This window comes from Rhinoraja longicauda, chromosome 12 (genome assembly GCF_053455715.1).
Source record: "Rhinoraja longicauda isolate Sanriku21f chromosome 12, sRhiLon1.1, whole genome shotgun sequence".
NCBI lineage: Eukaryota > Metazoa > Chordata > Chondrichthyes > Rajiformes > Arhynchobatidae > Rhinoraja > Rhinoraja longicauda.
Genome location: NC_135964.1, coordinates 27464151 through 27480828, shown reverse-complemented (window position 1 = coordinate 27480828; position 16678 = coordinate 27464151). Strand labels below are relative to the sequence as shown.

The window sequence follows — 16678 nt, the reverse complement described above, 5'->3', positions numbered from 1 at the left end:
ACAATGAAATTCTTACTTGCAGAAGCACAACAGATATGTAAACATAGTACTCTGTAAAACCCATACTCAACAAAGAAAGTTCACAGTATATTACATTAGTTATGCAAACGGACAAATAAATAGACCATAATAATGCAAAAATAATGTCCACAAGTCTATGGTTTGGAGCCTATTTGGAGGTTGTAGTGTTTAATAGGCTGATAGTTGTAGGGAAGAAGCTGCTCATGAACCCGGATGTTATAGTTTTCAGGCACCTGTGCCTTCTAGATGGCAGGAGTGAAATGAGAGTGTGGTGTGGGTGACTGATGATGCTAGCTGCCTTTTTGAGACAGCAACTCTTGCAGATTACTTAGATGGTGGGGAGGTCGGTATCCGTGCTGGACTGGGCAAGGTTCACCACTTTTTGCAATCTTCTTCGTTCCTGGATGTTCGAGTTGCCGAACCAGACCGTGATGCAACCAGTCAATATGCTCTCTAATGTACAGAATTCCACATGGATTAGAGGGTACAATGAGAGGTTAGACAAACTTGAATGATTTTTTGTGGAGCATCTTAGGTTGAGGGTAGACATCTATCAGATGTATATAAAATAATCAAAGGCATAGGAAGGGTAGTCAACTTCTTTCAAGGATGGAAATATTTTTTTCTAAGTTTGGGCCCAACGGGTCCACTTGGTCTAGGGGGAGGGGGAGGGGGGATGGGGGGAGGAGAGGGTGCTGCACCAATGCAGGAGAGGTTTGGGCCCAACGGGTCCACTTGGTCTAGTCAAAAATATAGGGCAGGGCAATCTTTTTTTAATATCGAGATTAGTGAGTGTCTGGAACATGCTGCCAGGGATGGTGGTGGAGGCAGATGCTATAGTGGTATGTAAGAGGTTTTTAGATATTGAAGAATGTGAATCGTGTGCAGGCAGATAAGATAATCTATGTGTAGGAAGGAACTGCAGATGCTGGTTTACACCAAAGATAGACACAAAATGCTGGAGTAACTCAGTGGGTCAGACAGCATATTTGGAGAAAAGGAGTAGGTGATGTTTCGGGTCGAGATCCTTCTTCGGACTGAGAATCAGGGGAGAGGGAAATGAGAGATATGAAAAGGTACATGGAACAAATGAATGCAAGATATGCAGAAAGCAACAATGATCAAGGAATGGTGGAGCCCACGATGGTCCATGATGGCTATGGTGAAGGTAATAACGAGAGATACAAACAAACTCAGCAAGACGACAGTGAAACTAGTACAACGTCTACGGTGGGATAGGGACAGAGAGAGAGGGGATGCAAGGGTTACATGAAATTAAAGACATCAATATTCATACCGCTGGGTTGTAATTGGAATGTGAGGTGCTATGCCTCCAATTTGTGTTTAGCCTCACTCTGACAATAAAGGAGGCCCAGGACCGAAAGGTCTGTATGGGAATGGGAAGGGTAGTTAAAGTGTTTTGCAACCAAGAGATCACAATGGTCAAGGTGGACTGAGCCAAGGTATTCAGCAAAACCATTTTTCAGTCTGTGTTTGGTCTTGCCTATATATAGGAGTCCACACCTGGAACAGCAGATACAGTAGATGAGGTTGGAGGAGATACGTGAGATCAATCTATGTTGGCATCATGTTCGGCACAGACATTGTGGGCCGAAGGGCCTGTTCTTGTGCTGCACTGTTTTTTATTCATACTGCCACGTAAATGGCAAGGTATCTGGTTTAAATAATAATAATAATAATCTTTTATTCGTCCCACAAGAGGGAAATTTGGAGGGTTACAGCAGCAAAGTGGATAGCAAAAATAAATAAGCATTCATTAAAAAATAAAATAACGGTAATTATCTTTATTTACTGGTCTGCTGGGAGCAGTGCTGATTGTGCAGTCTGACAGCAGCAGGAAGGAAGGACCTTTGATATCTCTCCTTCACACACTTGGGGTGAAGAAGTCTGTCACTGAAGGAGCTGCTCAGCGCAGTGACAGTGTCCTGCATGGGGTGGGAGTCGTCGTCCAGCAGTGATGATAGCTTTGCCATCATCCTCCTCTCTCCCATTGCTTGCACTGAGTCAAGGGGGCAACCCAGGACTGAGCTGGCCTTCTTGATCAGTTTATCAAGTCTCTTCCTGTCAGCAGTTGAGATGCTGCTGCTCCAGCAGACCACTCCATAGAAAATGGCTAATGCCACCACTGTGCCGAAGAAGGTCCTCAGGAATGCCCCCTGCACTCCAAAGGACCTGAGTCTCCTCAGCAGGTACAGTCTGCTCTGGCTTTTCTTATACAGTGCATTAATATTATCAGCCAAGTCCAGTTTATTGTTCAGGTAAACACCCAGGCACATAAGAATCCACTCTCAATGTCCATTCCCTGGATGTTCACTGGTGTCGAGGGGGCGTGGCTGCACCTGTGGAAATCCACCACCATCTCCCTGGTTTTCCCCGCGTTGATCTGGAGGCGGTTCCGCTGGCACCAGTCCACAAACTCCTGGGTAAGTTCTCTGTACTCATCTGTGATGAGGCCGACGATGGCAGAGTCGTCAGAGAACTTTTGCGGATAACAGTTGGCTGAGCTGTGCATGAAGTCCGCAGTGTACAGGGTGAAGAGGAAAGGAGCCAAAATTGTTCTCTGTGGAACCCCTGTACTGCAGACCACCATGTACGAAACACAATTCCTTGTCCTCACATACTGTGGGCGGTTGGTGAGGTAGTCCAGAATCCAGGATGTGAGGTGGTGATCCACTCCTGTGTGCTCCAGCTTGTCCCTCAGAAGCACAGGCTGGATGGTGTTGAACGCCCTAGAGAAATCAAAGAACATGATTCTCGCCGTGCGACCAGGCTTCTCCAGGTGTGAGAGAGCTCTGTGTAGGAGGTAGATGATGGCGTCGTCCACTCCGATGCCAGGCTGGTAGGCAAACTGCTGCGGGTCCATCGATGGTCTCACCAGGAGGTGGAGATGGACAAGGACCAGCCGCTCCAGTGTCTTCATCAGGTGTGATGTCAGTGCCACCGGCCTGTAACTGTTGAAGTCCTTCGGGTGCGGCGTCTTTGACACCGGTACCACGCAGGATGTTTTCCACAGCTGTGAAACTCTCCCCAGCTTCAGGCTCAGGTTGAAGACGTGCTTCACTATCCCGCACAGCTGGTCTGCACAGGACTTAAGGAGCCTGGAGCTGATGCCGTCCGGACCCGACGTTTTTCTCACCTTGATCTTCCTGAGCACCTTTCTCACCTGGTTTGTAGAGAGGGACAGGGGCTGGGTGCTTGAGGATGTGAGAGGAGGAGGGGGTGTGGGGGAGGATGGGGGCAGCAGGGGTGACTGGACTGGGGGAGGGGTAGGTGACTGATCAAACCTGTTGAAGAAAAGGTTCAGATCGTTCACCCACTTCTCAAACACGACAATTTGAACAATTCAGCATTTCCAGGCAAGATCAAAAGTTTAAAACTAAAGCAGAAATGCTGGAAATACTTAGCAGGCCAGGCTGCATCTGTGGGAAGGGGAACAGCAGACGTTTCAGGAGAGCTCTTTGTCATAACTGGGAAGGAGACAAAATAAACTTGTAAAGTTGCAGGGAGGGCAGGGGAGAGGGGATGTCTCCAAACGGATGAAACTGGGGAGACCAAATGAGGATAAGCTGTAAACAAGGTTTATTGGTCACTGAAAGAACAGGATCAGGTAGAGAGTGAGCATTGACAAGAGTATAGGGACTGTGAAATGCAATGCAGGACACACCCGGCAGATCAGGCTGGGCATGTCCTCCACTCAGTGGGGGAACAAAAATGGAAATAAAAACAGAAACTAATTTACAGATGGATAACTGATGCAGACTAAGAAATCAAGTTACTTGATGTAGGAGTTGAGCTATGTACTGGACCTGATTATAGTGTGATGAACCACTGGGGATTGTCACCTTGCTGTGGTGGAGAAGCTTGTGTGGTCCTGAGATCCTGAGAGCGATGCCGTCTGGAGCTATGCTCCTGGTAGGGTCACCCATGGCGGTAAGGTCGAGCGGGAGGTCCCTGACAAAGAGCATTCCAACCAAGACCTCAACGGTGAAACAGGCGGAGGATGATGGCTGACTTTAGAGGAGCGTCACAATGGCTGGAAGGCGGATGAAGGCTGCAGTGGGTAGGTGCTATAGACGGGAAGGTAGGCGCTCCCGCCCCCACGAGTCTCGGGCAGATGAGGCTCGTCAGCCTGGGAAGGCAGTCCATCTAGGAGAGGGAAAACTCTGATCTAAAACCTCCGCTGCCTTGTGGCCATATCCAGGCACGGAAAAGGCTCCAGGAATAAACCTCAAGACAAATCCGGAGTCGGAGTCCCTAAGGCAGTTCGGCGTTGTCTACAACCTCGTTCTGGCAGCTCCTGCAACGGCGCTGGTGCCAAATTGTAACGGCTCTGCTGTTCCTTTGGATCGATCAGCGACGTGGAGAGGGGGAACGTGTTGCATGGGCGACAGCCTGTCCTTCATATGACATCGCCCAGGCTTGCATCCGACCACACATCGACGCTGCTCTAGCCGAGTTTTGGAGCAAGCAGCCAACAACCAGGATGCTTCACCCTTGGTCAGTCATGACTGAGAGGGCCCTTACACTTAAGGGCCTGTCCCAGTTATGCGATTTTTAAGGCGATTGCCGACGACTGTCAAAGTCGTAGCAAATCGCCAAAATTTTCTTTTACCCTACGACAATGACCATGACAATGCCGAGTCAGGTCGATAAAAGTTACATTTTTTGTGAAACTAGCACCTCGCTAAGAGATTACACCGTCTTCGGAAACATCGCGAAATTCCCACGCTTACCTGACCGTCAAACTGTCGCCTCCAATCTACCTGTCAAATGTCCTGACAGTAAATAAATTGGTTAAACAAAACTATCTTCTGGTATCTTCAAATGCCTTTTCTTAATTTAATATTACGTGCTTCTAAATGCATCTGCAAGAACCTAGCAAGCCTGGGGACAGCATGCGACAACGCCTGCAATAAGCTACAATACCTGGCGACAAGCTAGCTGTCGCCAAGAAATCTCTATCTGGAAAAAATTTCCGCAATGCGCCGAGATCCGCTACGATTCATTGAAGACTCCTCACAATCATGCCCACGACACCCCGGCGAACGTTCGGCGACAGCCTAGTCGCCGGCAGTCGCCTTAAAATCGCCTAAGTGGGACAGGCCCTTTAGACTTGGGAACCTCTGGGGACTGATTCAAGTCTGCACCGTCAGTTGGGGGTGGTTGGCTTTGTTAAATCTATCCAATTCTCTACCCCCAGGCTCTGCTAGATCATGAGTTTTCTGTCAAACCATTGGTGCTAGTTTATTACTGTCACATGTACCAAAATACATTGAAAAACTTTGTTTGCCAGCTGTCCAGGCAAATTGTATTACATTTGAGTACAATGAATCCATACATAAGTATAACAAGTAGTGCAAAGAGAAAAATCCCATCGTGCAGAATATAGTGCTACAGCATTATAGTGTTACAGTTTCAGATAAAGTGCAGATAAAAATAGTCTGAGGCCTGTTGTGAAGAAGATAGGGAGATTGGGACTACACCCTTTCCTTATGAAAGAACTGTAGTCTGATAACAGCGGGCAGAGTGGCTGTCAAACCTTTTGTATCTTCTGCTTGACATGAAAGGGGAGATGAGGGTGCAAGTGGCCTTTGATTGTGGTAGCTGGGTTTCTGAGGCAGCATGGTGTAGATGGAGTTAATATGATGGTGGAGGTATAAGAGGGGTTGCAGTTAGTTCACTTGCTGTAATAGACAGTTGATGGAGGAAGGCTGGTTGGTATGATGGACTGGATGTAGAGGCACTTCACTGTACTGGCACAGAATCCAGAAAACACTGATATGAAATATCAATGGCAAGTTGGATTAAAGAAATTCCCAAGGCTTTTTATGAGTACATTTGAAACAATTAATCAGGTAGGGAATAAAGGAGGGAATTTATGCTTGGAATTGGGAGATGTACTAAAATTAGTATTTTGCATCTGTATTCACCAAGGAGAATGACATGGACAGTGAGGTCAGTGTGGAGAATAATATACTATAGCAGTTGAGATTAAGAAGGTGATGGTGCTGGGGCTATTGAAGAGCATTAAGGTGGATAAATCCTCAGGAGCTGATGGGATCTATCCCATTATTGATAGAGGCAAGCGAGCACATTGCAGGGCCCCTGTCAAAGATCTTTGTAATTTGTTTGAGCCACAGGTGAGTTCCCATAGGTCCGTAGAGGAGGGAAGTAGAGATAAGCCAAGAAATTATAGACTCTCGTCTGTGGTAGTGAAGCTATTCGAGAAGATTCTTCAGGATAGAATTTACTTGCATTGGGAAGAGAGTGGGATAATTTGGACCAGTTGGCATGACTTTGTCTGCTGCAGGTCATGTCTCACGAACTTGATTGAGTTTTTTGAGGTAATGCAGGGAGGGCAGTGAATGTTGTCTACATAGATTTTAGTAAGGCATTTCATGAAGTCCCTCATGGTAGGCAAATCCAGAAGATTAAGATGAATATGATCCATGGTTACTTGGTCATTTGGATTTGGACCAGGCTTACTCATAGAAGTCAAAAGGTTGTGGGGATAGGATGTTATTCTGGCTGGAGGTATGTGACAGTTTCACGGGGATCTGCGCATGGGCATCTGTTTGTTGTGGACCGTGAGGAAGCCTGTCAAGTGTACAGCGGGATATACTGTAGATCAGCTGTTAAAATGGGTGGAGAAATGGCTAATGGAGTTCAATGCATGTGTGAGGTGTTGCACTTTGGGAGATTGAATGCAAGGGGAAAATATACAGTTATTCTTAACAAGATCCTTAACTACATTGATGTACAGAGGTTTTTAGGGTCCATATCCGCAGGCTCAATGAAAGTGGAAACGTAAGTGAAAAGAATGGTGAAGATGAATTGTATGCTTGTCCATATTGGCCGGGGCATTGCATGTAACAGTCAGGGAGTCAAGTTGCAGCTTTATAAGACTGGTTTCACCACATTTGGAGAATTGTGTACAGTTCTGGCTGCCCCAATGTAGGAAAGATGTGGAGTTCTTTGGAAAGAATACAGAGGAGGTTTATCAGAATTCTGCCTAGATTAGAGGGTAGGAGAGATTGGACACACTTGGATTGTTTTCTCTGGAATGTTAACGACTGAAGGGAGACCTGAGAGAAGTATATAAAATTATGAGGCATCGATGGCGCAGACAGTCTGAACCAAAGATACTAGAGGAACAAGATAGACCACTCGACCCCAAAAACGTAGTATGTCATGACGCAGTAGGCAGAAACTTGCAGAAACATTTAAAAAGAAAAATAACAAAAATCTGAGTTGATAGATGAGATATATTCTGCATTTTAATGGTATCATCACACATACTGTTACCCCAAAACACTGATTACACTGCGAGAGGCATAACGAACGGCGGGTTTTGCCTACTAAAATGGCTCCTTTGCTTATTCCACTTCAGTATAGGCGATTTCAACAGAGTGGTCCATCTTGTTCCTCTAGTATCTTTGGTCTGAACTTTTCTGCCATGGTCAAAATTCAAATTCTAGAGGACTTAGCTTTAAGGTGAAAGGGGCAAAGTTTTAAGAAGATGTGTGGGCCAAGTTTTTTTTTAAAGAGTGTTGGATGCCTGGACTGTGGTGCTGGGTTGGTGATGGAAGCCGTTTCCATGATGCCATTTGAGAAGCTTTTAGACAGCAGAGAATGGAGGGTAATATATTGTATGCAGATAGAGATTAGTTTAACATGGCCTCATGGTTGGCATGGACATTGTGTGCCAAAGAGTCTTTTTCTGTGCTGTTCTGTTCTATGTTTTATGACAGAGGCACCGCAGTTCCTGGGCAGGCTTTGATGGAATCGATGGTTCACTGCCAAAATTTTTTGTTTTAGTTGGCATTAACCTCAATCTTTGTGGATTGGTGTAGGGTTTTGACCCAGATCTTTGACATTTCCTTCCCTCCACTCTTCCTAAGTATTGCTCGACCTGCTAAGTACCTCCAGCAGATGGTTTGTTGCTCCAGATGACAGCATCTTGTGTCTCTGTGGAATGTGTTTGTTTCTGCAGCTCTGAGTATTTTGAAATGTCACTATTTGGGAGCCTTGGTACTAACTCTGCCAGCACTGAGATGGTTCCTGAGATACAGAAAATAGTCCACGTTTTCCAGCCTCCCGATATGGACCTATTTGGGGGGTGGCAGTGCCTTGCACAGAGCCTATTTGGGGGGGGGGGAGTATATTTTGTGGAGGTTCAATGTGTGACCCATCATCTTTGTATGTTTCTGTGACCCCCCACTTGGAGATTGGTATCTCACTGCAGCTCAATGAAAGGCTGGAGACCTTGGCTTTCGGTTGGAAGTAACATTGGTTGTCTGTAAATTAGCTTCACCAGCTTGGAGCTGAGGTGAGGTACTACAGTGAGGATTATAAAATATGTTGGGCCAATAACACACTTTTGCTGGACACCACACTAGAACTGAGTGTTAAATTTGTGTTGTGTATGCCATTATACAGCTGCTGTAAGATGGCAATGGATTTCTGTGTGCTGCTAAATTTGAGAAGTGCTCTACAGTCCACCTTGATTGACAGAGTCAAAGGCTATTGTGAGACCAGTGGCTTGAGTTGATCCTCAAGCCCCCCCCCCCCCGTGTGGAGCTTGCATATTTTTACTATGCATGAGTTTCCACCGAGTGCTCTGGTTTCCTCCCACATCCCAAAAATGTGTGGGCTGGTAGATTAATTGACTATTGTAAATTACCCCAAGTGTGTACATGAGTCGTAGAATCTTTGGGTGGGTGATAGGGGAGGGTGGCAGTTGATGTGAATGTGGGAAGAATGAAAATGTATTTGGGTAGGATCGGTGTAATATTGTAAGTTAGGGTTGACCTGGTGGCCAAAAGGACCAGTTTCTGTGCTGCATCTATTAAAAGTTGTATAGTATTTGAACCTGCATTTCAGTGTTTTGTGTGGTAATGACACTGTTGCTCTGTATTTCAGTGACATATGATCTTTACAATCTTGCCACTCTGGGATAGTGGAATGGCTGGACAGGAATTTGCTGTGGGATGCAGCTAAAGACCCTCCTGTTAAGCATGAGGTCATGGTTCGGGACTTGCACATCAAAGTGTTCCTAGCTGTGGGTGCTGATAATGCACCTCCATGTGACATGAACTTGGGTATTTGGGCCTCAGGAATCCTTGAAAGCACTGAAGGCCTCCACCGACCATGCTCTCCAACCACCATCTGTTCTATAGGTGACATCTAGTCTCTGGGAGCCGATGGTATCCATCTCATTCACAAATACAAATGCACAACCTCCCTGCCAAGAGGAGGATATGCTGCAGATTCCAGCATCTACAATTGCCAAGTCATGGGTGAGATGCTCACTGTAGTGTACGAAGAATACGCTGAACACTGAACATTGCAAATGTCTCTAACAGCTTGCCTGTACTGTAGAACACCGTCCTCAAACAATAAGGTGCAGGATGAGATCCTGGATATAATGATCCGCTGCAATATATTCAGCCAAGAGTAAAGCAGTCAGAGTTTGAGAGTTGTTAGTTTATTTACAGACTAATGCCAGGATGGTACAAGGTGTTTTGTGTACCACAGTAACATGATCTAAATGGTGATCGGAGCTATTAAAACTCTGGCATCGTATCATGATGGTAGCAATGGAGACATGAGGAAGTGCACGTGCTGGTTTACCAAAAAAGATGCAAATTGCTCAAGGAGCTCAGCAGGTCAGGCAGCATCTCTGTAGAACATGGATAGTAGACGTTTTAGGTCGCAACTCACCCGAAACGTCACCTATCCATGTTCTCCAGAGAAACTGCCTGACCAGCTGAGTTACTCCAGCACTTTGCAACTTACGATGGTAGCAATGCTCTCCTGCTTTCCATTCACTATTCTGATTAAAGGTAGCTTTGTGGTTGTAAAGGAGATACGGCTGTCATAGTGTGAGTACTTATTTGCATTGCTGTGCCTCTAACTGAGTTCTTGTTTGATTTTGGAGCAAAGGGATTATTTGCAGCTGCTGAGAGCATGTGATGGCCTTACAAGGCAACTGTCCTGAAATAACTGCCTGCCACGTCTCAGCAGATTAAGGGCAAATTATAAGCTCAGCAAATCGCTTTACTGATTGAATGTGACAGGCATTGAGCTAGTCCCTTACAGGGCACAACAGTAAATCCTGCCAACGTTTCACATTGTCAAAGCAAGGTGGCAATCAGCTATTCAATGTGCAAAATAGAACCATGGGATTGACTACTGCAGGGGGGAGTCACAAGCTTGTTTCTAATTATTGTGATCATTTCATTGAATGCGCAGTCATCTCTGTGTCCTATTGCTGCACAAAGTGTGTAGTGTTTCTGTGACTGAAATCCGTGATATTGACTGATTTCATTCAGCACAGAGTTCAGAGATGGGCTATATTCTGCGGCCGTATGAAGCAAATTAAAGCCATCACGTGCAACCAGGCTAGGTGTGATGGTTTAGAACAGGGTTCAAGCAGGGCATTCCCCACCGACCGTCGATAATCTGTTCACACTAGTTCTCTTTTCCCACTTTCTCATCCACTCTCTACACACTAGGTGCAATTTACAGAGGCCATTAACCTACAACCCCACATATCAGGATATGGGAAGAAACTAGAGCATCCAGGGGAAACCCATGTGGTCACAGGGAAAATGTGCAATCCGCACATTCAGCATATGAGGTCAGGTTTGAACCCAGATCTCTGGCACTGTGAGGCAGTGGTTCTTCTAGCTGCGCAACTGTGCCGTCCATGTGTAGACGGGGCTAAGTGATCCCACAAACAATTTTCAAAGCCCCGTGCTCCTCTATTATGTCATGGAAGGCAAATCAATATACATTTACATGGTGTGCAGGGGGCACGAGCTTCAAGAACATCCTGGCACCATTGGTGTTGGACCCCAATTTGAATATCCACGGTATGAAGCTTTTGTAACCATTTATGTTCAGAACGCCAAGTGGAAAATTCATCTTCACTTCCTCCAAAAGTCCCTGTTGTCACAGGTACCAAACTTCAGACCATTCCATTCCCTCCACTAATTCGGAAATAGCTGATAACATCAAAATCTTTGGGTCCAGGCAACTTGGCAGATGTAGTGCTGAAGACGTGTTTCAGAAACGATGGTGGTGCTTACCAAGATGTTCCAGTGCACCTGCACAATACAAATATCTTCAACTGGTTATAAAATGCCCCAGAATATCCTGTGTGCAAAAGAAGTAAAATTCAACCCACCTCATTGTTTTGTTTTAAAGGAACAGGTGGTGTCAGAACAATGCTTGCCAGTAATCTGTTTATAGATATTCGGTTTGGAGTTTGTCAGTATAATTTTGCATCATGTCACCCATGGTCCACAATGGGCAAAATAAGTGAATTCTTGAGATGAAGTGAGAAGGACTGCCCATGGAGCTTAATGTAGTGTAGCAACAAGGCTCCCGGAGAAACTGGAGAAACATCAAGGGACAACATCATTGAGGGTAGTTGTGCCACACACAAAGGAACAAGCAGTTTCTGTTTTCTTCTTCGACCATTGTTCAGTACGCACACAATCCTGTGATGTGGCTTCTCCAGAGACCCATTTAATTTTGAGATATGCCTGGTTCTGCTGTAGAATGGTGAGGGCAAGAATACAATGAGGTTAGACACAAAATGCTAGAGTAACTCAGCAGGACAGGCAGCATCTCTGGAGAGAAGGAATGGTGATGTTTCGGGTCGAGACTCTTCTTCAAAGCTAGATCGGTCTCTTGCCGAGAGTAAGGGAATTGAGAACCAGAGGACATTAGTTTAAGGGGGGGGGGAGATTTAATAGGAACCTGAGAGGTGACTTTTTTTACACAAAGGGTGGTTGGCGTATGGAACGATCTGTCGGAGGAGGTAGTTGAGGCAGGTACTATTACACGTTTAAGAAACATTTAAACAGGTACATAGATAGGATAGGTTTGGATAGATATGGGCCAAACACAAGCAGATGGGACTATTGTAGATGGGACGTGTATGTTGGTGTTGGGCTGAAGAGCCTGTTTTCCATGCTGTATGACTGACTTCGATCATGTCTTCCCTCAACCTCCGATGTTTCAGAGAAAACAATCCAAATCTAACCTCCCCCTGTAGATGAAATCCTCTAATCCAGGCAGTATTCTGGTAAACCACCTCTGCACTATCTCCAAAGATTCCACACTGTTCCTGAAACGGGGTGACCAGAACTGCAAACTATACTCCCAATGCAGCCTAAGCAAAGTCCTATAGAGCTGCATCATGAAGGGTTCAAGTAATGTTTGAGCAAAGCACAGGCCAGTTCTAACAAAAAGTCAAATAACTTCTGTTCAACATTCAACAATGCTCCTGTTCTCAAAAATCCTACCTTCCACATCAAGGGGTTTACCATTGACCTTAGACTTAGCCAGATGTCTCATATATTTCAATCTCTTTCAAATTGAACCCTGTAAATAATTGTTCGTCTGCAGTCAGTCAGGCAGGCCAGGAAAGGACAGCAGAGTTTCTTCCCTGCTTATTTAGCACAGCAACAGTAGTTTGCGACCAGTAATCACATTTGCTTTTTATTTCTCGTTTATTTAAGTTACTAAATTTAAGTATTGTATTCCATAGGCCCAGCTAGATGTGAGCACCTAATTCTAAAACGTTAGCCCAAGCCTCTGGATTAACAGTCTAGCATCACAATCACCTGCAATCTTTTATTACGATAATCCACATCAAAATGTTAAATTGCTAATCAGATCTAAAGATAAAGATTGCAGATTAAAAGAACATGACCTTGTCTCCACACAACATGTATTGCATTGCCACTTGCTGGAGAATGTTGCAGCAATGCTCCACCCCCTGCGACACAACAAACACCACTGGTTTTCAGCAGGTAGAGGAACACACTGAGGAATCCACGCACACGGAGTGCTGAGGTCCAATTAAGTCAAAAAATGTGTTTGGTCCACTCAAACAGGGTTGGTAAGACAGATTCCTGTTGCAGGTGTGGATAAATTGGGGAAGACACGACTTAAGAATGAAATAAGAGAAAAAGATCCTGGAAATACTCTGCAGGTTGGATGACATTGGTTGAGCAAAACGGTTAACTTTTCAGATCAATGATCCATTATCAACATTCGAGATTTAGATTCCTCTGGTGCAAAGGTTAGTGTTGCTGCCTCACAGCTCTAGCGACCCAGGTTTGATCCCGACCTCTGGTGCTGTCTGTGTGGAGTTTGCACATTTTTCCTGCAACAGTGTTGCTGTTGGAGTCATTTACAATAATCAATTAACCCAAGTATGGTTGGTAACAGAAAGAGTTAAAGGGGAGTTGATGGTCTTATGAGAGAATAAATTGTGAGTGCAGCGAAAATGAGAAGGGGATGGGATTGATGAGATTGCTTTAGGAACCAGTAAGGACCTATTGGTTGATTGATTTCATGTGTCAAAATAAGCAAGTCCAGTAAACTTTCTAAATTCTGACCAAAGGTCAGTCCGTTGAAATATTTTAATCTGTTTCTCTTTCCACAGGTAAGCCTGACCTGAGTGTTTCTATTGCTTTCTTTTTTTTAGATTACCACTGCAGCCTCTGTCATTCCTTTTTGGTAAAGGATCAGTAGGAAACAGGAATATCTCTCAAAAACTATGGTTGCTTCTTGTATTTCTATTCCATTACCACATGGCACGAGACTTAAGCCAACATTCAGCTGACCATTGACCCTATTTCTCCACTTATTTCTCTGCAACCTGTTTGTTTACATGCCCATTGATTCCTTCCTGATTCTGCCTTGCGGAACCTATACTGAGGTAGAGGTTCACCTGCACCTCCTCCAAACTCATCTACTGCATCCGCTGTTCCAGGTGTCAACTTCTCTACATCGGCGAGACTAAGGCAGGCTCGGCGATCATTTCGCTGAACATCTCCGCACAGTCCATCTTAACCTACCTGATCTCCTGGTGGCTCAGCACTTCAACTCCCCCTCCCATTCCCAATCTGACCTTTCTGTCCTGGGGCTCCTCCACTGTCAGAGTGAGGCCCAGTGCAAATTGGAGGTACAGCACCTCATATTTCACTTGGGTAGTTTACACCCGGTAGTGTCCACTTTACAGTATGAACATTGACGTCTCTAACTTCAGATAGTCCCTGCTTTCCCTCTCTATCCCCTTCCCACTTCTCTCACTAGTCCTGTCTCCGACTACATTCTATCTTTGTCCCACCCCCTCCCCTGACATCAGCGTGAAGAAGGGTCTCGAGCCAAAACATCACCCATTCCTTCTCTCCCGAGGTGCAGCTTGACCCGCTGAGTTACTCCAACATTTTGTGTCTACCCTATACTGAGGGGGAATTTACTGGGACCAATAAACCCCCCCAACCCACATTATGGGATGTAGGAGGAAACTGGACCACCCTTAGGTCACGTGGTCATAGGAAGACAGTGCAAACTGCACATGACTGCTCGTTAAGGTCAGAATGAAAACAGGCTTGCTGGAACTGTAGGGCTGCAGGACCACTGGAACACCTTATGTACCAGTATTTTATGTAAAACTAATGTTTCTTTTCACTGTGTCACTTTGAGGAATCTTCAAATTGCACCTTTTGTGAAATTTGAGGACCAGCAGACATTCAAATGAGTGATCCAGGGGTTGACCTTTTTTAACAAAGCAAGGCAGTCTAATTCATAAAGGACACAAGAATTATCTCAGTGATCATTGTGCAGAACTTAGAATATTTTGCTTAAGGTTCCTTCACTTTTGAAATGCTGCTTGCAAAGGATGTGTTTTATGTTTCCTGCTGAATCTATTATTTCTTCCTTTGCCAGATTTTTACGGTCCAACAATGATTGGGCTTAAGACTGATCAGGAGGTTCTGGGTCACCTGGTTAGGATAAAGGTTCCTGCAGTGGCTGAGTTAATGGAACAACACAAAGTGATGTGGACCTTGGTAGTCTCACGATGGTTTATCTGTTTGTTCATCGATATTCTCCCTGTGGAGGTAAGTTTGTGAAAGAGGACATCTTAGTACTGCGGTACCATGCAGTTCAGAGTTTTCCATACTTATGCATGTTTGTTTTTCCTAAATGATTGGATCATACTTAAAGCTTCAACATGTTTGTTTAGCTCTGTTTGGAGTGAGCAATTTATCTTGGAGAAACTTTGTTAGTTGCATACTAAAATCTTGTTTTTAAGGTGCTGTAGAAAAGGGGCACTGGTACAACAGTGTTGACCTTTCTCTTTTGCCGTCATCCTGGGTGACTACACTTGCACCGCCTCCACAGTTCACCTTGGAATTTACCACAAATATTTTGATATTCATTTAACAATCACAAGATAAATTGATTTTTGCAAATGGCCTCATCCCAAATTGTACCTCTGTAGCTATAACACAATAGTTGTGTACCTACAAAACTTAGTATTATAGAAAATCAAGTTGTAACGACAAGAGTGTCATTGGGAAAGGGGGGTTAGAGACCAGAGAGTTTGAGACTTATTTTTCCCATAGGACTTTTAAACATGAATGTCTTTTTAATTGCTGTAAATTGATTTTTGTTACTGCAAACTAAAAATATAAAAGGCTGCACGTTACATTGTTTAATAGAGTACCATTGCACATGTGTCAATAAAAGTTATGTAAATTTCAATGACCACTTGTGATTAAAGAGGCAGCTGTGCTCTTAAGAGACATGGTCTCTCATTACTACAGGGAGGTAGCATTGAAACCTTTTATCGAATACTTTTTACCCAAGACGGCTTTTTTCTGCTTGCCTATTTTCAGAGTACGTTGTAAGTGATTCTGTAGTTCACTCAAAATCACGTTATAACCAATTCGTCCCTTATCATACGAATAGTATTCCCTAATTAATCACTTGTTATATCCAATTCTCAGTATGGAAATGCACATTATAGCAGAACTGCCTGTACATCCACACATTTATGCTGCTTCACAGCAACCAGTTTACATTAAAAATGCCATGGTCATAGTTTTGTGTGATTGGATACTGTACAGCAGGGGCCTCCAAACATTTCAGCTTGAGGGCCACATTATATATTTGGCATATTTTTGCGGGCCATAGGAAAAAATAAAGAAATGTCAGTTCTATAAATTTAATGAGGTTTATATGGCAACAAATAAATAATATTCAATTTTTTTAAATAGCTTGAAATATTGGAATATATATACCATAGGTATATAATTATTTATAAAACAGAAAAAATACAGTGACCACCAGTGGGTATGCAGACAGTGTAGAAATATATGATATAATGGCGGTGACCACATGTATGTCACCATTGCAGTGACTCATGGGTGAGCACTCCGCGAAGAAATCATTAACATTTAAAATTATTATTAAGTCGTCAGCTGCATAAAAACCATCAACTTGTTAGCCTATCTGACTAAGTTCAGAAAATGCCGGCGAGATCGGCCCTGAAGACCGGAGAACCGAGGAGGAGGGAGCCGCTGGCGACGACGGACACGATAAGTGGGCCAGTAGGAGATGGGTAATGCTTCCAGCACCTGCAAGGTCGGCTGCAGAAGGCGTTTCCCCCGGGACACACAGGCGGTCGGTCGGGCGAGGAGAGGGACGTCGATCGACGGGCCGAGCCGGTCGAGGGCGACGGAGGAGGCCCTGCAGCAGCCTGGGGCTCGCCTGGATCGGGAGCCACTCCAGTACATCCAGCGCTGGAGCCATTACCCCTCTCCTA

The 16678-nt window shown here is 44.7% G+C and overlaps 1 protein-coding gene across 3 annotated transcripts in view; it reads left to right on the top strand.

Moving 5' to 3' along the window:
- Positions 1-16678, top strand: part of grtp1a (growth hormone regulated TBC protein 1a) — a 51107-nt gene that overhangs the window by 20675 nt on the left and 13754 nt on the right. For all 3 annotated transcript variants that reach the window (XM_078409294.1, XM_078409295.1, XM_078409296.1), the window contains exon 6: positions 14797-14969. In XM_078409294.1, the coding sequence (XP_078265420.1) occupies positions 14797-14969 (173 nt within the window). The remainder of the gene's footprint in view (positions 1-14796; positions 14970-16678) is intronic.